This window comes from Lagenorhynchus albirostris, chromosome 11 (assembly GCF_949774975.1).
Source record: "Lagenorhynchus albirostris chromosome 11, mLagAlb1.1, whole genome shotgun sequence".
NCBI lineage: Eukaryota > Metazoa > Chordata > Mammalia > Artiodactyla > Delphinidae > Lagenorhynchus > Lagenorhynchus albirostris.
In genome coordinates, this window is record NC_083105.1 from 22,840,584 (window position 1) to 22,861,832 (window position 21,249).

Sequence of the window (21,249 nt, forward strand, 5' to 3'; positions counted from 1 at the left end):
GTCTAGTGTGAAAATGTACCAGTGTCATCATTCCTCCACCAGAGGAAGTGTATGTTACCAGGTGAAGGGCTAGAACATTTGTCTTTGCATTGCTCCAGAGATAGGCCTGTCCTTTCTTTTGATGTATGTAATGAATACCTGACACAGGGAACCCATGCTCTGGCGTTTACATCATATAATTGCATTTCGTTCTCAACTATCGAGATGGAAGCGAGGGTTCCAACCGTATTGTTTTCTTAAGAGACACAATCAGAAAAGAAGCCGAGGCCGTGCTGTGACTCTGCGGTGACTTTGTGCTCACAGTGGGAACAGCTTGTGGGCCCTGAGGTCAAGTGTAGACATCTGGGTTGCATTTTACTTAGAAAGTGTCCTTTCTTGGCAAAGGTGACAGAGTGCAGGTGCTAGACTAGAAAACTCGGGTGTGACCACTCTCACCCTCCATAAATTCAAACCTGACCTGCTCCTCCTCCAGAACCCCCAAATGTCCTGCATTTTCGTCTTACGTCCTTCCAACCAAAAAAGTGTAGAAACAGGGGAAACGAGGTGATGCCCGTTGGTAAACACCATTTGTTTTCTGGACTGCCTACCTAGTCCTCCCAGCTGGACCCACTCCACTCTGGAGAAAGGAAACAAATGTCATGAAACAGGTGAATTTAAACAATGGAAATTTAGGACCACGGCAGCTGGATTTAGATCCCGGGAAACGTCCCGTGGGCAGTGACCCTTGACCATCTGTAATAAACCTGAGCTTCTGAATCGACCAGTTCAAAGCCTTCCCAGTTTGTTTTCTGTAATGAAGAAGATGGCCATGTCAGCAGTCCAATAAGGCCAAGCTCCCCAAGTCTACTTAGAGCCACCTCCCAGGTTTAGAAGCAGTTCTGAAACTCAAGCCGAAAGCTGGTAACTCAGTCTGGTCGTGCTAGTTGATGACACCCAAAGCACACTCAGAGTCAGATGCCTTACGTGGAATGATGCTCCAACCCGGCAATGTGTCATTGACAGTTACTGCTGTCATATTACAGTTATGGAAACTCTGATCAGAAAAATCCCAGTTGATTTGCTTTTTTATTTCTTGGAAGCAACTTTAGGTGCTGGTGCACAAACTTCCTTTAGCCCTAGATTATAGTCAGTTGGCTTTAAAAGTTTCTAAACTTTATGGAACTCTGACTGAAGATAGCATTGCTTTCACTGTTATCTAAATTTCAAGCAAGGCTTTGGCATTTGGATTTTTTTTTTAACCTAACCTGGAGCAACTGTCTCTACCCCATTTGCACTTGAAAAACATGAATGGCAGTATGTTATTAGCTTATGAGTCTGACACTCTCTTAGATTAACAGCCTTAGCAGGCTTGGATTCTGACAGTTTCTGAGCAAGTGGTATTTGGCCTGAGAAGTTTCCAGAGTCTTAAGGCTGTCATCCTATGAAGCTGGTGGTATGACTGGGTGCGTCTGTATTAACTGCATCCTCTCTAACCCACTCTGCACCATCAGAGGAAGGAGAGAGCGCTATCGGCCCTGTGGCATTTTGCTTACAGACACATCAAGGGCCCTAGATCTTGATCTCCCAGACTTTGAGGGAATGCTTCTGCTTCAGTCGCCAGTACTTAGATGAGTTATTCATAGATCTCTGCTCACTAATGACTACTCTGGAAATCTAAGCAATGAAAGATACGCAAAAGATAATTGTGTGAATAAAGACACTAAATAAAGAAGGCCCGCATTTCTTTCAAGCCCTTGCAGTGTGGTCCTCAGCCTGTTTTCAGAATCCAGAGCAAAGGCAAAGTGCATATGTTGGTAGCAGGTGGAACCAGCCTCTCTGTGACTATATGACAACGTGTGCCTGGCTGTTTTAGGAATTTGGGGACATCGACTTCAACACTGGGGCTGCACAGGGTCCCCATCCCAGTGTCCTGTGACGTAGTGACCTACCCCAGTCTAATGGTGGATAGGGAGAGGGTGGGTGACTCGGGGCCGTGGTCTAGGAGTTAGTGTGTGAGAAGCCTAAAGCAGAGAGCTTGTATTAGAAGGTGGAAGAAAGAAACGGTGTAGAGCTGCGTTGGTGGAGTTTGGGGAAGGCTGAGAAACACCACCAGCCAGGGCTGAAGGCCTGGTTTCAGGGGGCGCAGAGGAGCCAGTGTTGAAGAGCCTTCCTCAGGTTGTGGTATGAAAGGAACTGTGCTCATCCAGCAGTGTCTGCAGTGGCATCGTGCGTGCCACTTGGTCCTGTACAAAGACCAGCCTCTAAATTAAGACCCACAGCAGGAAAGGAGCAGACTGATAAACTCCAGGTCCTGCTTTCGGTTTGTACCAGAGATTCCTCCCCTGGGAAGCATCTGGGGGGAACCACTTTGATTTGAAGTGAAGGACTTGTGACGCATAGACATCTGTGAAGACCTCACAGTTTGTGGTGCTTGTGAGCACTAAGCCTGTAGTAAGACACAACCAGAAGTCACAGCTTATTGTTCATGTTTGATGCTTTCTTTTTTTTCAGATGCTCATCATTTTTTTAATTTATATTTATTTATTTATTGGCTGCGTTGGGTCTTCGTTGCTGCACACGGGCTTTCTCTAGCTGTGGCGAGTGGGGGCTACTCTTTGTCGCGGTGCACGGACTTCTCATTGCAGTGGCTTCTTTTGTTGCAGAGCACGGGTTCTAGGCACACAGGCTTCAGTAGTTGTGGCACACGGGCTCAGTAGTTGTGGCTCGCAAGCTCTAGAGCGCAGGCTCAGTAGTTGTGGCGCACGGGCTTAGTTGCTCCGCATTATGTGGGATCTTCCCGGACCAGGGCTCAAACCCATGTCCCTTGCATTGGCAGGCGGATTCTTAACCACCGCGCCACCAGGGAAGTCCCCTGTACTTTATTGTTAACCGGTCCTCTCCTAACCGCCGCATCTCTGTAACCCTACCCTGGTCAGATAGAGGGGGTGTTCATCCTGCACTGGACGTAATCGAAGGCCTCAGACCTTCACTAAGTGACTGCCCTGCAGTCACACAGCTAGCTGGTCATGGAGAAGGACTAAAACTTAACTTTCCCACTCCCTAACCTAACGCTTTTTCACTTTCACTTCATGCGACCTTCCACCAGTCCGTTTGACATGCAGTGGATGCTTAATTAGGTGTTAATGACTTTTCCCCTCCTTTTAGCCCCCATTAGACTGTGTGAAAGATGTACCCTCCAGCAAAGCACTTCTTTCCTTTTACTCTAATATAAAGTACCAGCTTCGGCTGAGTTCATGGGGAAGGGTTAGGTGCCTAGCTGTAAACTTGTAAACCTGTTACCTAGCAACCTGGGAAATGAATTGAATCACTAAACCTGGTAAGAAGGAAGAAGCGGAAAATGATCTTGAATTAAAAATGGAACTTGGATTAGATCTATACTAAAATGTTACAGGTAAATCACACCAGCTTTCTGTAGATCCGTAGCCCAGAGGTACGTCAGCATGGCATTCTGCCAAGAGGGCTGCAACTGCTTAGCTCCAGACCCATCTTCAGATCAGCAGGGTCTTCCAAGAAGCGACACCGTCCGCACATCCGGTGCCTGGCTGAGGGTGGGTTGCATTTTGCCTTCCTGCTGTGACCCCCTCCTCAGTCTTCTCATCCAGCTAGATTAGGAACAATGCAGTGCCTGGGTTGGTTTGTTAGTTTGTTTTTAATTTATTTATTTTATTTATTTTTGGCTGCGTTGGGTCTTCATTGTTGTGCGTGGGCTTTGTCTAGTTGCGGCGAACGGGGGCTACTCTTCATTGCGGTGCGCGGGCTTCTCATTGCGGTGGCTTCTCTTGTTGTGGAGCATGGGCTCTAGGCACTCGGGCTTCAGCAGTTGTGGCACATGGGCTCAGCAGTTGTGGCTCGTGGGCTCTAGAGCGCAGGCTCAGTAGTTGTGGTGCACGGGCTTAGTTGCTCCACAGCATGTGGGATCTTCCCGGACCAGGGCTCCACCCGTGTCCCCTGCATTGGCAGCTGGATTCTAAACCACTGCGCCACCAGGGAAGCCCAGTTTGTTTTGAATGTCAGCTTCAAACAGGGCTTATGCTATTTTTTTAGGCACAGATTAACTTGGAACTTTTGCCTAAACAAGTGCCAGTTGTTTTTTATAGCACATGTTTCTAAAAAGCTCAGAGTCAAGTTAAGAGTGTGTGCTGTCCTCATCTGCACCACCCTCTCTGCAGGTCTCCTCCAGGTAGCCCCCGACCAGGCTGCTGCCTCTATGTGGGGTGCTCTCTGGACGGGTGCTGCATTGTCTCCCTCATAAAAGGCCTGGCCTGTGGAGGAGACTCAGAGAAGGGCCCTACCTGTCGTAGTCAGGAGTGAGGGAAGCAGGGAGAGGCCAGTTTCTAGGCCCATCACTTCGTTATCACACCCCCTTCTGAGACCGTCTCTGTTAATTGGCTGAACCAAACAAGTCTCTTCTACACCCACCAGCCAGATACCTCTTTAGCTGTTTCTCTACATGATGAAAGGCAACAGACAAGAAAAAGAACCACTCCCTGCTGAAGGGTACTGAGCTGCCACATTTTCTAGCCAAAGAAGCGACAGGGTGACCCCAGTCCTGGCTTGAGCCTTTTAAAAGCCCTCGTCTCCTTAGAAGGTGCTTAGATATGGAGGCTCAGCTGCATAAAGGCGTCCACTGTAAACTGAGGAACATCACCTGTACCTCATGATGATGTCAGCTTTTAATGTATGGAGGAGCCACTAATGACAGGGTGGAAAGAATGTATCCTTCCTTGACTTCTCCAAGGAGGAAACTGTGCAGTCTCCATCCTGTCTCCAGCTGTAGTATCCTTAGTCTTGGAATCGTCGTACACATGGAGAACTAGCCTCACTGCTCTGCAGAGGTGGGCAGTGCAGACTGATGGCAGTGTCTCAGTGTTGCCTAATGCACATTTGTGTGCCCAATGCACAGTGAGGCTAAGCAAACCGAAGGTCAGAGTTCGGAGCAGAGAAAGGTTTATTGCAGGGCCAAGCAAGGGGAACGGGTGGCGCATGCCCCCCAAATCTCCAAGCTCCTCAAAGGGTTTCAGCAAAACATTTTTAAAGGCCAGGTAAGGGAGGGGCGTCCCAGGGTATGTGATCAGCTCATGCACAGTTTTCTGATTGGTTGATGGTGATCAATCCTTAGGCACTGGAAGGCCTGGGGGCTACGTGCTCATGATCATCAGTAGTTAATTTCTTCCTTTTTGTGGTGGTTTTGAGCCTCTGAAAAACTCAGGGAATATGCATGAGATACTATTATCTGGGTACTTCTGAGAGGAGGTGCAGCAGAGGACATGAGGGAGGGGTATGTCCTGAGAAGGCCGCTGCTCAGTTACATCAGTAGTGAGATCCCAGGTCCTCACCACATTCTAGCACCACGGATATATTAGGAAGTTCTGTTCAAAATACCTCCCTACACAGTCCATTGCTATGAATTCATTTAAAAGCAAATTTTTAAAGTGCCAATTAGGATGACTGAGTGCCAATAACGTGAGTTATTCTTAACTGATTGTAGAATGTCTGTATTACTTGCCTTTCCTCTAGTTTAGACCATGGGAACAGAGGAATTAAAGTTTCAGCAGTGGGAGAGGAGGCTGATTTGGGGACATGGAGCAACACAGAGGAGGGCAGGCCTCGGAGTTTAAAAGACAGCCCTGGGCTCCTGGAGATTAGAGAAGAGGGGGCCGGTTTCCAGAAAATTGGGAGGGAGGACCCAGAAAGAGGAGAAATGTCTTAGCACTATAGTAAATTACCATAGACTGGGTTGCTTAAACCATGAATATTTATTTCTCACAGTTTTGGAGGCTGGAAAGTCCAAGATGAAGTCACCAGCAGATTCAGTGTCTGATGAGAGCCCCCATTCCCTGCTTCATAAGTGGCCGTCTTTCTGCTGTGTTCTCACACGGCAGAGAGAGCCAGCTAGCTCTCTTGCCTTGTCTTGTAAAGGCACTAATAGCATTCACAAGAGCTCCACCCTCATGACCTAATCATATCCTAAAGGCCCACCTCCAAGCAGCATCACACTTGGGGGGCTAGAATTTCAAGATACAAACTTGGGGAGGATGCAAACATGCGGTTCATAATTAAGAGAGATCTCCAAAGATACACTTTACCTACTTAACAATTTTTCCCTGGGCCACAGTGCTGTCACACACCACTGAAAATTGTCAGAAGTGACATCTTGTGAATTGGCAAGATTCAGGGAATTCAGTGCAATAAAAATCACAGGGCACTTCACTGTTAACACTTTCCCGAGAAGCTGATCAACCTTATGCTAGTCAAAAAGAAAGTCTCAAGAACACAAAATGCCAATTTAGTTAAAAGTTGGAGCCAATGCTCTATTTTCAGTAATAGTGGATCCTGGATAGGTGAGACCAAATCCACAGGCTTCCCGAAGTAATAGCAGCCCCCAATTAAAATGATGGCGGAGGCTCTCAGCACCTGCTAACATCATACCTATAAAGACCACGCAGAGCTCATTAATTTTAAATTTAAGACCCACCGAGCTCCTAATTTAGTTTTCTCCTTGGAGAAATGCTATCTGGATGCCAGAAGAGGATCGGCACCTTCTATTTGGAAACTCTGTCTTGCGATAGGATGTTACTTGTTTATGGGATTCTGATTTCAATTTGAGTTATTTCTGACAGCGCTGCATGTAGCGTCAACATACAGGGTCACTGTGAAGAACGTCTTAATTTAATTTTCTGTTATGTGTTAATTCTGTAATTGCTTACCAACCACGTAGCTCAGTAGAGTGAGGGGCGTGAAGTACTTGCTGGGGGCGCTGGCAGGAAACGGCGTTTTGTAAGCAATTTTAGGCATTGATGGGTATACACAGAGCATTACATTCGCTCAGGTTATTTAAGACTGTGCAGTTACAAAGTAATTAGGGTAACTAAAGCATTGAGGGTTTTAGATCTATGACAACTGCACAAACATAAATGGGATATTGTGAGGTTAAGAAATGTTTGCATGATTACGTGAAATCTTTTGCTTCTGAAATACATCAGTGTATCGAAAGAAGTTTCTGGCTGGGTTTGCAGCCCAGGTGATGCTCCTTGGTTATTTTGTGCTTCGGGATAATGGTACTTAAACCTTTCCTCAGTTACCTCCCACCAATTATTCTTAGAGGCAAGTTGGGATGAGGGGGCTGGCAGGGAGATGGCTTGAAAAAGTGCTAGCCGAGAGAAAAAATGAAATTATGTTCAACCAGTGAGAGAGAGGTGGGGCTGAGAGGTATTGCAACATCAGGCCCAGTTCCACTACCTGCCCTGCATAACTTACACTGTCTGAGTACTGGTTTCGCCACCTGTGAGCTGATGATGAGGATAACCACAGCACCACTCGTAATGATACACAGCGGGTATAGTTAGCAAAGCGTTGTCATCCACGGGGCGCTGCATCTAGCATGCAGCGTGGTGTTTCCCTCATCCCACCCTTACACCTTAGTCTCCATGGAGTCTTCATGAGAGAGCACCTTGACGCGCCCTCGCCTACCTGCCTTGGCTCTGAGGAGCTAGGGGCGAGGCACAAGACAACAGGTAAAAGATGGTGAGGGATCAGCCTCCCGGCAGGCAGAACAACATGGCAGGTGATCCTTTCCAGACAGAGTTAGCAGGAGGCGGCGCTGACTCTACATGGCAAATGGAAACAGTGAAATGCTTAGTAGTTACTATTTTTTTAAAGTGTCTGCCACCCAGACTGCTTCTGCACACAGCACCATGTGAGAACTGCTGCTCCAGGACAGGACTATTTTAGGTTGTTTTTAATTAAACGAAAGCATTCCTTCCAGACCTGGTGTACCTTTGCCCACAGATAGTGTGTTGAATCACTTTGAATGTTGCTGCTCTAGAACATTCTAGGACGAGGGAAAGCAACTGCTTCCCAGATCATTTGCCTTGGTTCTAAAATATGCTGGTTTGCAGAGGAAAACAACGGTCGTTTGTGTCATTTCTTCCAGAACATAATTGCCGAACATGAAATTCGTAATATCTCCTGTGCTGCCCAGGACCCAGAAGACCTCTCAACATTCGCTTATATCACAAAAGATTTGAAGTCCAATCACCACTACTGTCACGTGTTTACTGCCTTCGATGTGGTGAGTAGCTACCCTCTTTGGACAAACTAAATATTTCCCTGAATGTACCTGGACGTTATTGAAAGCCCAGCTTGCAGTTTAGATGCTTGGCTTGTTTACCAAGTTTTAAGGTATACCTGGTGTAAGGTATTTTGCAGACTCAGCTTTTCTGAGTTTTTTCTGTATTTTCGTTCATTCATTAAATTTAGAACTCCACTTCTATCCAGTATCTGAAATGTCATTGCTCAGTTACTAACCTCACTTTTCATATCAGACGAGTTCCTTTCTTTCTCTGGTACCAAAATATAGTAAATGTCTTCCAGCCTTTCTGTTCCTTTGCTATGTCTGCTGGTTTCTTTGGTAGCCATTTCTAAGTAGTAGGGCATGATAGTCTAGGTTTGTTTGGAGGAAAACTAAATTCAGTGCTTCATACGATATTTGTGGTTTTCTATATTGAATAGTAGTTAAATTAGACATTTATAAATAATAATTGGGAACAGCAAGGTTTGGTTCATTTGAATATGGCCCGTATTCAGAAGTTAGTCTTGTAATGACGTCCTTATGGTGTTACACACCTATAGTCCTATTTGTCATTAAGTCTAAAAACTAGCCCATATATTACAAACTTGGAAAATGGAAGCAATTCTAGAAAATAACAAGTATTCCTTCTTGTACCTTCAGGATGGTACAAATTGCTCGAGGATAACTCTATTTTAGTACATTGGGCATTCTAAATTTGAGGCAGACAGAACAGAGACAGCTACAACCATGAAATAATTTGTAATCAGAAGAATTCTAAAATGTCACTTTAATATGACAGTTCTGCTCTGCTCAAGTTTTGAGATACACACGTTTAAAGAATTACACAGAAACTGCAGTATAATAGATTCTTGAGGGGCCAGCCCACAGTTCAATGTCATGGGTAAGACTGCTTGAAACGATCATTTTTAGTTCTGACAAACTCCCATGGACCAAGGACCACAGTAACCCAGAATTTACCCCATCCTAAGGGATGTTAGGCTCATGCCCAGAGCGTTGTATCAGGCTGCGTGTGGCCCATCCCTTTCAAGTTGTGAAGATTGAAAACAGGAAAGAATGCTGTGTGCCTTTAATTTTTTTTCTATTTTGAGAGGCATGAGGAGAATAATATACAGGTGGTCTGTGTTAACAGTAAGGACTGCAAAGCCAAACCCTCAAAGACTGCTCTAGATATCTCTGGATGCGTTTGTTTGCACGGGATCAACAGTGTTGATTAAAACCATGTCAGCATTTAGGTTTCTGGTGCCTTAGACATAACTTGCCATTCTTGTGAAATGCAATTGTTTCTTTTTTTAAGCATTTTTAAAAGTATATTTATTTATTTGGTTGCACCAGGTCTTAGTTGTGGCAGGTGGGCTCCTTAGTTGTGGCATGCAGGCTTCTTAGTTGCAGCATGCATGTGGGATCTAGTTCCCTGACCAGGGATCAAACTTGGGCCCCCTGCATTGGGAGCTCGGAGTCCCAACCACTGCACCACCAGGGAAGTCCCGCAATTGTTTCTTAAAACAGCGAAATTCCATTCTATCCACATACATTTTGGTTTGCATGATACCCCTTTCTCTGGGATTTGCCTTGGTGTCATAGAAAGAACAGGCTGCTCAGAGTTCACATCCCAACTCGCTGCCTGCTCCCTGGTCTTAGACGAGTTGCAGGACTTCTCTGAGTCCTGATTTCCTTTGTCTATAAAACAGGCACAGGGATTGTACCTTACAGGTTTTCTTTGGGATTGGAATGAAGGAACGTATGTAGAGCGTTCATAAGTAATGCGTGTTCAGTGTTTGCTTCCCCCGCACCACCTCTTCTCTCTCCTTGCCTGCTGACCTCACAGTTCACAGCCTGGACGTTTTCTGCTAAAAGACATAAGATAGATTTTCTAGAAGTGTACTTATGGTCCGAAGTTTTCCCACTGCCCTTGTGAAAGAATTGAAAAAAATAGAAGAAAAAATAAATAAAATAGAAACAATAGAAAGAAAGCATAGATTCTGTAGGCCTTCTATTGGTATATTGCATCTATATCGTGTTTTCATTGAATGTCAACATTAGTATTCCAGTATTGTCAGGATGGATTCCACCCTGCCCTTGGGTATTGCAGCATTTCTTTCTAAATTGGTTTTAGAGTAATATATAATTTGCCTTCATAAGGGTATCCAAAACATTGTTCTCTATTGAAGCTAAAAATGATGCCCATGGGCCATCTGGCCTCTTGAGTTTTTCAAGCGTGTGTATATGCGACGCCAGAATACAGAAGTGAAATGTGGGGGAAAACAGTCACCTGTTTAGTTTTAAGATCAACATGATGTTCCTGATACATTTGGAAAACAAGCAGAGAATTGCTTCACCTTTTGTTTTTTCATCCAGATGTTTGATTTAATGTAGACGTTCACTAGGTTAGGAGTCTGGTTTCAGCTCCAGAGGATTTTCGTCTTACATCACAAATCCACCATTTTAATCCTCTCTAGGTGAACAGTTTGTTTAACTTCAAAAATAGTAACAAAGGCCACCAGCCTTAACGTGGGCCTTCGAGCAATTTTGAGATGCACCAGGCTTTGCTTGCACTAAAAAAAACCTCTTTGAGCGTGGATTTTGTATCTTTATGTAGGGCAGTTCAATATTCAGTCCAGTCTCGAAGCCTTAAAATTCTTTTGGTATGAACCAGTCCCCCAGGCTGCCCAAATGGCAAAAGAAAAGAAAAGAATACCTTAAGTATCCATTTAGTCTTTCAGCTGATGTGTATGAGTACATGCACATTTTTAATTGCAGTTATTGCTACTTTGACCTTGTAGATCTTTTATGGGTCACAGGAAGTTTTTATGAATATTTCTTATCACCAAGAAAACCCAATGACGTCTAGGAGGCTTCCAGTTTACGGAGAGTCGGATTTGAAATTCAGAGAATTTTCCCATAGAAATCCTGCGGTCTTGGAAGGGAGGCCCAAGCCCCCCTACTCATATGAGCACGTGAATTTAACGTAGTTCCTTGACCCTGGGACCTTGCGGAGCCCTTCATAGGCTCAGACACCGGGAGGGGGTGGAGTGAACCTGGTTTCCCAAGTTCATTTGGCCGTGGTAGCCTCTTTTGGGGAGAGCTTCTCATGGAAGTGGTGTTCTGCAGAACACACTTCAGGAAATGTTACGCTTTATCTTCTCTAAGCTTGTTTCCATGACTTAGAATCTATGCTAAATTCAGCTTGTGATATTTTCAGTTTTTAATGACAGGTAGATGAAAATTTTAAAAGACTAGAGCAGAAAGGGAATTAGGGTTCCCAAGAAAAGCCAGTATGTACCTACCGGCGCACTCCAGACCTACTCTGCATCCTAGACTCACTATGGCGGTAGCTGATTTCTAGTCACCTCCCCAGTGGGACACATCTCATCCACTACAGAACAAGAGGTTGCCCGACCTCCACCTTCCAGGCAGTGAAAACTTGGGGGAAGAGAGTAGGACTGGGTAGGAAAAAAGAATGTGTTACAAGACCAGGAGTTGTAAGGCTTAAAACAACGGATTCAGCTTTTCTCTTCTCCACTCTTATCTCAAATGAATGAAGGGGAACTCCATGCTGCTGAGATGACAAGAGGGAGAATGGGTATTTCAGCGGCCACCAGATCCCAAGGCTGCAGGGATCATCCTTAAAAGGCCACCATAGGAAAGAGGTAGATACAACCAAGACCATTTGGCAACTCTCATCTTCTATGTATTATTCACTCCGTCTAGCTTTCTAGGACATAGAATGGAGATAGGTAGATTCGAAAGATTTTGATGCATTCTCTGCGAGACTGTCAGATTTATTTTAAAAATCTGGGAGGGACCTCATTCACTAGTTCTAAAATACGAAAGGTTTATTTTGTTTAAATAGCATTAAAAGCCATGACTGCCGCTAAACCCTGGCTAATTCTCACCTCTCTATAAAGAACATGTTTGCAGTCTTTGATAATTTTAACCATGCTCATTTTTCTCTTACTTGCACCTCCCAAATCCTGTCATCTTCAGTGTGTACGGCTTAGACTGGTTGTGGAATGTGTAGAGAATGTCAAAGTCTTGATGCCGGTGGGCGGTGCGTGGGGGAGACGAGGCTCCCTCTTTCCTGTGCCTTCTTGCCTGAATGTGGGCCATGAAAGGATCTAAACTGGAGAAACAGAGATGACAAAATGCAGGAAACCATGGTCCGCAGGGGGACAGCATTTTATAGTCTTTTCCATCACTAGGGACCAGCAAACCTAAGCGCAGGGGAAGAACACCAGAGTCGACCACTCTGTCATAATCAGTCTAATGAAAGTGAGATTCCGAGCCCTTTAATTTTCTCCAGTTTTATTGAGATAAAATTGACATATAACACTGTATTCATTTTAGATGTACAGCATAAGGATTTGATATATGTATTGCTGCAAAATGATCAGCACAATAAGTTAGCATCCATCACCTCACACAGTTACACATTTTGTGTGTGTGTGTGTGTGTGTGTGATAAGAACTTTAAGATCTACTCCGTCAGCAACTTTCAAATGTACAATACAGGCATACCTGAAAGATACTGCAGGTTCTGTTCCAGACGACTGCAATGAATCGAATATCACAATAAAGCAAGTCACATGAATTTTTTGGTTTCCCAGTGCATATAAAAATTATGTGTACCCTGCACTGTAGCCTGTTATGTGTGCAATACCATCATGTCTAAAAAAACAATGTACATGCCTTAATTTAAAAATGCTTTATTGCTAAAAAATGCTAACCATCATCTGAGCCTTCAGCGAGGCATAATCTTTTTGTAATGGTAACATCAAAGGTCTGATCACAGTTCACCATAAGGAACATAATCATAATGAAAAAGTTTGAAATCTTGCCAGAATTACCAAAATGGGACACAGAAACACAAAATGAGCAAATGCTGTCAGAAAACTGGAGCCAGTAGACTTGCTCAATGCAGGGTGCCACAAGCCTTCAATTTTTTAAAATAGCAATATCTTCAAAGTGCAATAAAACGAGGTACGCCTGTACGGTACTGTTAACTATAGTCACCATGCTGTACATTGCATCCCTAGGACTTATTTGTCTTATAACTGGAAGTTTGTGCCTTTTGACCACTTTCACCCATTTCTCCCTTTCTTAAACTCGGAGATTCTTTTCGTGGAGTAGCGTGGGGTTCCGAATGGAAAGTACTTATGGCTTATGTTGCAGAGATTGTCCCACAGAGTGGGAATTTACAAGTGCAAAAGAACTTCCGTTATCGTTGATGTTAGTTGACCTCTGACAATGAAATTAATACTGTATGTGGAACTAGGTGGTCTCTTTCATTCTGTTTCTCCTTTTCTCCACCTGAAAATGGCCCTCAACCTGTTGGACTATGATACTATGAAAATAAATGGCAATGTAAGAAAATGCTAAAGTGCATAGAGCCCTTAAGATGGGACTGTCACACTCCCTGGCTGGTCTCCCACTTACAAAGTAGCAACCTACACTTAAGTAGAAGCCTTTCCCTGGCCCCTTGCAGCAGCTGAAACTCATCAAGTCAGTGGCAGGAGTGACGGAATAAAAATGGCACTTTGCTGGTGGTCCAGTGGTTAAGACTCTGCGCTCCCAATTCAGGGAGCCTGGGTTCGATCCCTGGTCTGGGAACTAGATCCCGCATGCTGCAACTAAGACCCAGTGCAACCAAATAAATTAAAAAAAAAAAAAACCCAAAAAAACACGGCAGCACTCCCAGTCCTGTGGCCGTTATATACCACCTCCTCCCCCGCCCCCAAAAAAATAGATTAACACTGCTGCTGGGTTACATTTATCCATACCTCCTCTCCGTTGGCATAAATCGTTGAGAATTAACTAAGCCATAAAGCCAAAGGTGGGTGAATATTAAGAGAATAATAGTCACTCTTTTTTCCTCTCATCCCTATTTTTTTGAGGGTTGAGGGGGATGGATGTTATCAGAGCTTTAAATCAATCCCATTTTCTATGAAGTTAGAAAGAAAGTAGTCATTCTGATTTTTTCCACAGGTTTTTTTGCAGCATTCGTACATGTATTCGTTATAGCCCCCTCCCAAAGAACTGAAAATCAAATGTCATGTCTAGGGGTGACGCCTTTAGAATCAGCCTGGTTTTGAATCCCAGGTTGGCACCTCTTAGTTTCATAGTTTGGGCAAGAACGCCTGTAATCCTCAGTCTCCTCATCTATAAAATAGAGATAACAGCAGTACCCGCTGCCTAGGGTTACTGTAAGGATTCGGTGAGATGACACACGTCCGTGTCTAGCACACGTTCCGTCAGTCTCAGCTTCTAAGGGCAGGAGAGCAGCACCAGCAGTTACGGGGCTGGTTCTGTTTCCCGTCAGACCTGTGTGAGGATTTATGTCCCAGTTTTCGGTTTACAACGTACATTTGATGCGGCGGTATCCCACACCTGAGATGAAAAGTCCAAGTCTGCATAAAATATATTTCTACATTTACTGAGTGCCTGCCGTGAGTCAGGCACACCGCACTGCTCTCCAGGATGTCCGAGTTCAGAGGGAGAATCAAGGACGTAACGAATGGTTGCAGTAAAATCCTGTCTGTGCTCTCCTGCAGTTTTGCTGGCCCCAGCAGGGTGAGGGCTCCCAGAGGAGAGGGACACAGGGGCTGGAAGCTGAACGTTGAGTTTGTATGAACATGTGGGCATCTTGGAGGCCTGACAATTCATTAATGCACTTTGGAAAGATGAGGTGAGGCATTAGGCAGTCGTCTGCCATAAGCAGAGAAAAAGTCATTTTCATCAACTGTCTTGTCATTTGAGAAAGATGTTCAACAAGCATTAAAACTTGGTAGGTAAGAAGCGTCTTGAATGTGATAAATGCCCCTTTGGAGGTATCACAAGTTGGCGAAGGGTTTACTGTAGCTTCCCCTAGGAGCTTGTACTTTTGAAGAGTGGCGAGGAGTTGAAATCCAGCAAATCTCTCTTCTGCACACCCTTTCCCCAAGTCCCTGCCAAGTAACAGGACAAAGACGGATCGTGTTCCCCTTCTGCCCTGGCGGGCCAGCCCCTCCAGCATGGGTGTGAGAGGTCTGCTGTCCAGCCACCGTAGGCTGTGGTTCCATGTGGACAGGCGACCACCGGGCGTGAGTACATGATTGCTACAGAGAACCTGTAACTTTATAAGAAAGCCTTTCTTGGTCTTTCACTGAGCTGATGACACTCATGTACTTGGGGTGAGGCATGACGTGAAACCTTAGCAGATGCAGTGGAATGCTCTGCCACCTTTAAAAATCTGGTTTTTGAAGACCATTTAATGGCATGCAAAAACCATTCATGATTTAATGTTGCGTGAAAAAGTGACTCATGAAACTGCGTGTAAATATCATTCTAATTTTGTTTTTAAATTCACATAAATATTCATATAGCTTATAAAAGTATTTGTGCATATATACAAATGTAAAAGGAAAAGAAACCAAAATGTAGCAGTGGCTATATCCCAGCAGTAGAATTTTGCAGGTGATTTCTAATTTTCTTCTTTATGTACTTTCAAAATTTTCTCCATGTACCCCGTTATATTTAGAGAGAAATATTAATTTCATTATTCTTTTAGTTAGCTGGAATTAGCCCTAAAGAAACTGTCTGCATTTTATCCAGTTGCTGTGTCAGCCCTGGGCTAGATAGGCATCTTAGCAGAATGCCTGATATTTATTTCTAAATGCTGAAGACCTGTGATTGGGCAGTATTTGTTTCTATAAATATAATCAAGACTTAATCACTGACTTGTACTTGAGAGAACTAAGTAGGTAGAGCTAAGGAATGTCAATGAATTCTGTGAATATGGCCAGAATATTCTCAGTTATTTTTGCCTCAAGACGTGGATGAAGCAAGTTGTAGATGAAACCTACCCTGGCTCTTAAAAAACAAGATGTACAAGCAAAATACAGCCAGAGGAGAAATGTGGCTTCTTTCTGGAGGCCCCACCATAGACCCGTATTGAAAACGCTTTCTCTTTAGGCCCAAAGGGCGTGCCCTGCACTGGTTCAGCATTTATTCAGCCAGGATCTACCTGTGGAGAGAAAACAGAAGGGAAGAATCCGCTGTGGCCATCCACAGGCACCCGTACCTTACCCTTGAGGTGCAAGTCCTCTTATCTTAGGAACCTACCGGGCAGCGTCCTTTTTTCAGTTCCTCCAACATTTATTGCGCACCTGATATGTCCTAAGCCCTAGAGACGCAGTCAAATGAGAGGAGAGCCCTCAAGGAGCTCAGCCGGCTGGGGCATTTGGATCTATAAAGAGAAAATCCTAATAAATTCTTTACAGTCAGTGGAGCTGTGCCCATCTGAGGAGGGCCACCTGGCACAGCCTGGGGTGTCGGGGAAGGGGATTCAGAGCAGGCTTCTGGAAGACGTAATACCCCAGGTGAATCTTCAAGGTTGAGCAGTAACTCACCAGGCAAAGGGAGACGTGGGGAACAGGCATATTATTAAGAATGAAAGCCATTTAGAATAGTTTTGGGGTGAGCGTTGCTGTGAGGACATCCCCTGTGGTGAAAGCCAGCCCCGTGGTCACTGCACTTCTGTGCACTGGCTGGTGGATTGTTGAGACCTGCAGTCCAGGCTTTGGAGAATGTGCTACTATTTAACATGGCATCAGCTATACATACATCTCTAAACTGAAGCTGTTGTTGGTTGGGTAAAAGACAGACAACAGCGTCTAATCAGAGAACCCTGGAGCTCCCAGTGGAGAGGGACCTAAAGGTCAGCAGGACCAGACCCCCTGTCAGTGTCATCTCCTCAGTGGCAATGATAGGTACAGAGGCAGACAGCCAGGGCAGACTTAGCCCATGCAGGTGATCCAGGCGTGGTCTTTATTCACTGACACTGGTGTAGTAGACCTCTGAGGCTCCTCTTAACACCCCGGGCTTCTTTGCACAGATACAGCCCTTTTTTCCTTGAATGTCTGTTTGCACCCTCTTCGGGTGCGGAAAGCCTCTGCCGACCTCAGGAATTGCTTCTGCCGGCCCCCGGGAGCCAAAGAATATTCAGGTCCTGTAGCATTCTGAGACTATGGAATACAATTATTTGTTCCTTCAATTTTAGTCACTAAAATGTGGTGTGTTTTTGGTTTTTTGTTTTTTTTAATGCTAATGGAAAGTACCTGCAGGCAGATCAGAATGGTCCACTTGTAAACAGCAGCCTCCCAGCCTAAGCCGGCACGGCCACTCTCCCTGCGCTGTCCCCTCTCTCCTCAGCACACTTCCGCCTTTGTCACTTTAACCAGATGATGTGAGACTCGTGTCTGATGTACCTTGTCAGCCATTTTTTCAGTAAGGGGTTAAACAAAATAAGCTGTCGAATAAATGTTTAAGTGAACAAACAACCACCATTTATACTATACCTCCTTCCATAAAGGACTTAAGGCAGCCTACATGAATAGGTATGTTAAATCTGAAAATATAGATACACGTGGATCTGAAGTAGGGAAAATACACACTAAAAAGAAGATCAAGACCCAGGGGAAAGTTTTAACATCAACATGCCGACCACAGAATTCTACATTGTTATAAGAACTGAGCCACAGATTTAGCTCTGAGCTTCCTGAAGGTCAAGGCAAGTAGGAAAACACAGTCATTACATGCTTGATATTTCTTGGGTGAGGATACCCCATCCTCTCAGAAGACAAAACTTCAGTGAGAGTGATTCTGAAAGAACTTTTTTTTTTAATTGAAGCATAGTTGATTTACAGTTTCCGATGTACAGCAAAGTGATTCAGTTATATATATATATATATGTATATATCTATTCTTTTCCATTATAGGTTATTACAAGATATTGAATATAGCACCCTGTGCTATACAGTAGGTCCTTGTTGTTTATCTATATTATATATAGTAGCGTGTATCTGTTAATCCCAAATTGCTAACTTATCCCTCCTTCCCCCTTTGGTAACCATAATTTTGTTTTCTATGTCTGTGAGTCTATTTCTGTTTTGTAAATAAGTTCATTTGTATAATTTTTTTAGACTCCACATATAAGTGATATCATATGATATTTGTCTTTCTCTGACTGCACTTAGTATGATAATTTCCAGGTCCATCCATGTTGCTGCAAATGGCATTATTTCATTCTTTTTTATGGCTGAGTTATATTCCATTGTATATATATACCACATCTTTAACCATTCATCTCTCAATGGACGTTTAGGTTGCTTCCATGTCTTGGCTATTGTAATAGTGCTGCTGTGAACATTGGGGTGCATGTAACTTTTCAAATAAGAGTTCTCCTCTTTTCCAGATATATTCCCAGGAGTGGGATTGCTGGATCATATGGTAACTGTATTTTTAGTTTTTTGTAAGGAACCTCCATACTCTTCTCCATAGTGGCTACACCAATTTACATTCCCACCAACAGTGTAGAAGGGTTCCTTTTTCTCCACACCCTCTCTAGCATTTATTATTTGTAGACTTTTTAATGATGGCCATTCTGACTGGTATGAGGTGGTACCTCATTGTACCTTCGATTTGTATTTCTCTAATAATTAGTGATGTTGAACATCTTTTCATGTGCCTGTTGGCCATCTGTGTGTCTTCTTTGGAGAAATGTCTGTTTAGGTCTTCTGCCTGTTTTTTGATTGGGTTGTTTGTGGTTTTTTGATAATGAGCTGTATGAGCTGTTTGTATATTTTGGAATTAATCCCTTGTCGGTCGCACTGTTTGCAAATATTTTCTTCCATGCTGTAGGTTGTCTTTTAGTCTTGTTTATGGTTTCCTGTGCTGTGCAAAAGCTTTTAAGTTTAATTAGTCCCATTTGTTGCTTTTGCTTTTGTTTCCATTACTCTAGGAGATGGACCCCAAAACAATATTGCTGTGATTTATGTCAAAGAGTGTTCTGCCCGTGTCTTCCTCTAGGAGTTTTATGGTACCTAAGAGTTTATAGTATACGGGTCTTACATTTAGGTCTTTAACCCATTTTGAGTTTATTTGTGTATATGGTGTTAGAGAATGTTCTAATTTCATTCTTTTATATGTAGCTGTCCAGTTTTCCCAGCACCACTTATTAAAAAAAGACTGTCCTTTCTCCATTGTATATTCTTGCCTCTTGTTGTAGATTAATTGAGAAGTGTGGGGGGTTATTTCTGGACTCTCTATTCTGTTCCATTGACCTATGTGTCTGTTTTGTGCCAGTACCATACTGTTTTGATTACTGTAGCTTGTCATATAGTCTGAAGTCAGGGAGCCTGATTCCTCTAGCTCCGTTCTTCTTTCTTTTTTTTTTTTTTTTTTTTTTTTTGTATTGGCTATTTGGGGTGTTTGGTGTTTCCATAGAAATTTAAATTTTTTTTCCAGTTCTGTGAAATTTGGTAATTTGATAGGGATTGCATTGAATCTGTAGATTGCTTTGGGAGGTACGGTCATTTTAACAATATTGATTCTTCCAATCTAAGAACATGGTATATCTTTCAATCTGTTTGTGTCATCTTCAATTTCTTTCATCAGCATCTTACAGTTTTCGGAGTACAGGTGTTTTGCCTCCTTAGGTAAGTTTATTCCTAGCGATTTTTTTGTTTTGTTTTGTTTTGTTTTTGATGCAATGGTGAAAGAACTTTTTGTCCTGGGTCTCCAGGAGGGGATATTGTGTGATGGTGTCTTCACCAACATTCATATGCTGAATCTCCAAAACACAAGATGGTTCCTCAGAGGGTCCTCCAGTGAAAGTGGAGGCAGAACACCAACAGACTCATGAAAGCAATAGGGCAGGACAGCCCAGTGGCACAAAACACTGTCTTATCTAAAGTCAGATCTGGGTTTGAATCCTGGCTCTGCCCCTGACTAGCTGTGTGAACTTGGCCAAGTTAATCAATCTTACTAATCATGAGTTTCTCACACATAAAATGGGGATGATAATTCCTCCTCTACAAGGTGGTTGTGAGGGTTAGATAATCCACGTCAGGCCCTTAGCTGGTCTCTGGGGTGTAGTTAACAATGTCATATAGTAGCTGCTGCTACCACTGCGTTATCATCTGTATGAGAGGAAGTAGAATGTGGTTCACATTGACAGGTGGTCCAATTTGGTGCAGGGATCAAACCTAGCACGGCTACAAAACTGGACTGACTGCATGTCCATAAGCTAATGTCCACATAGAACATTTTCTGCTGGGTCTGATAGAAATTGGACAGAAGAGTCAACTCTTTGCTCTGGACTTGGAGTAGAGGCATTGGGTTTCCAGGTTAAAGGAAGAACTGAGGGGCTTCCCTGGTGGCGCAGTGGTTGGGAGTCTGCCTGCTGATGCAGGGGACGCGGGTTCGTGCCCAGGTCCGGGAGGATCCCACGTGCCGCGGAGCGGCTGGGCCCGTGAGCCATGGCCGCTGAGCCTGCGCGTCCGGAGCCTGTTGCTCCGCGGCGGGAGAGGCCGCGGCAGTGAGAGGCCCGCGTACCGCAAGGAAAAAAAAAAAATTAAAAAAAAAAAAAAGGAAGAACTGAGTATTCTAAAATTCAGCTGAGCAGATGCTGGAATTGACATCCAATACAAAAACTGACCAAATGGATGGCCAGCCCCACTAGTACCTGGGGGTGAGCCATGGAAACACCAGAAAACAGGGCCTGGATTTTGCCTGGAAAACAGTTCCAAACCCTCTCTGCCAAAGAAGGAAAAGGCAGGTGATGGATAAAGAATAAGATTATTTTGAGCTAGAAGATTTCCTCTTATTTTTAATGCTCAAAATGCAAAAGCTTATTATTTGTTATGATTGTAAAATTATTCGTCATTTGAATAAAGTTCAAAACATACAAAGAAGTATAAAGAAGAGAAAATTTGTCCACGATCTTGACACTTAGTGATAACCACTAGTAACGTTTTGATATATACTGTTTTCTATGCACATAGACAGATACCATCTATGTACGTATACATAATTTTTACTGAGTCTTGTAACCAGTTTTTTAAATGCCTCCATTTTCATTTTAAATGGCTGCCTGGTATCTCACTGTGTAGATCTATGTAGTATACTTAATCAGTTCCCTATTGGGGGAAATTTTTAAACTACGATGAATGTTCTTGCAAATATGCCATTGAACCCTTGAGCCCAAGAGATTTTCACACCAGGAGTTTCCAACACAGAAAAATCCTAGTGATGAGCCAATTAATATAAATTAATTACCTGGGTGCCCGGAGTTTTCCCTAGGGGACAGATTGCCTAAAGCCTATGCTTCAGTTATTCTAACAC

At 43.7% G+C, this 21,249-nt stretch overlaps 1 protein-coding gene across 16 annotated transcripts in view; it reads left to right on the forward strand.

Moving 5' to 3' along the window:
• Positions 1-21,249, forward strand: part of ANKS1B (ankyrin repeat and sterile alpha motif domain containing 1B) — a 1,163,439-nt gene that overhangs the window by 1,125,481 nt on the left and 16,709 nt on the right. For all 16 annotated transcript variants that reach the window (XM_060164617.1, XM_060164618.1, XM_060164622.1 and 13 more), the window contains one exon: positions 7,934-8,071. In XM_060164617.1, the coding sequence (XP_060020600.1) occupies positions 7,934-8,071 (138 nt within the window). The remainder of the gene's footprint in view (positions 1-7,933; positions 8,072-21,249) is intronic.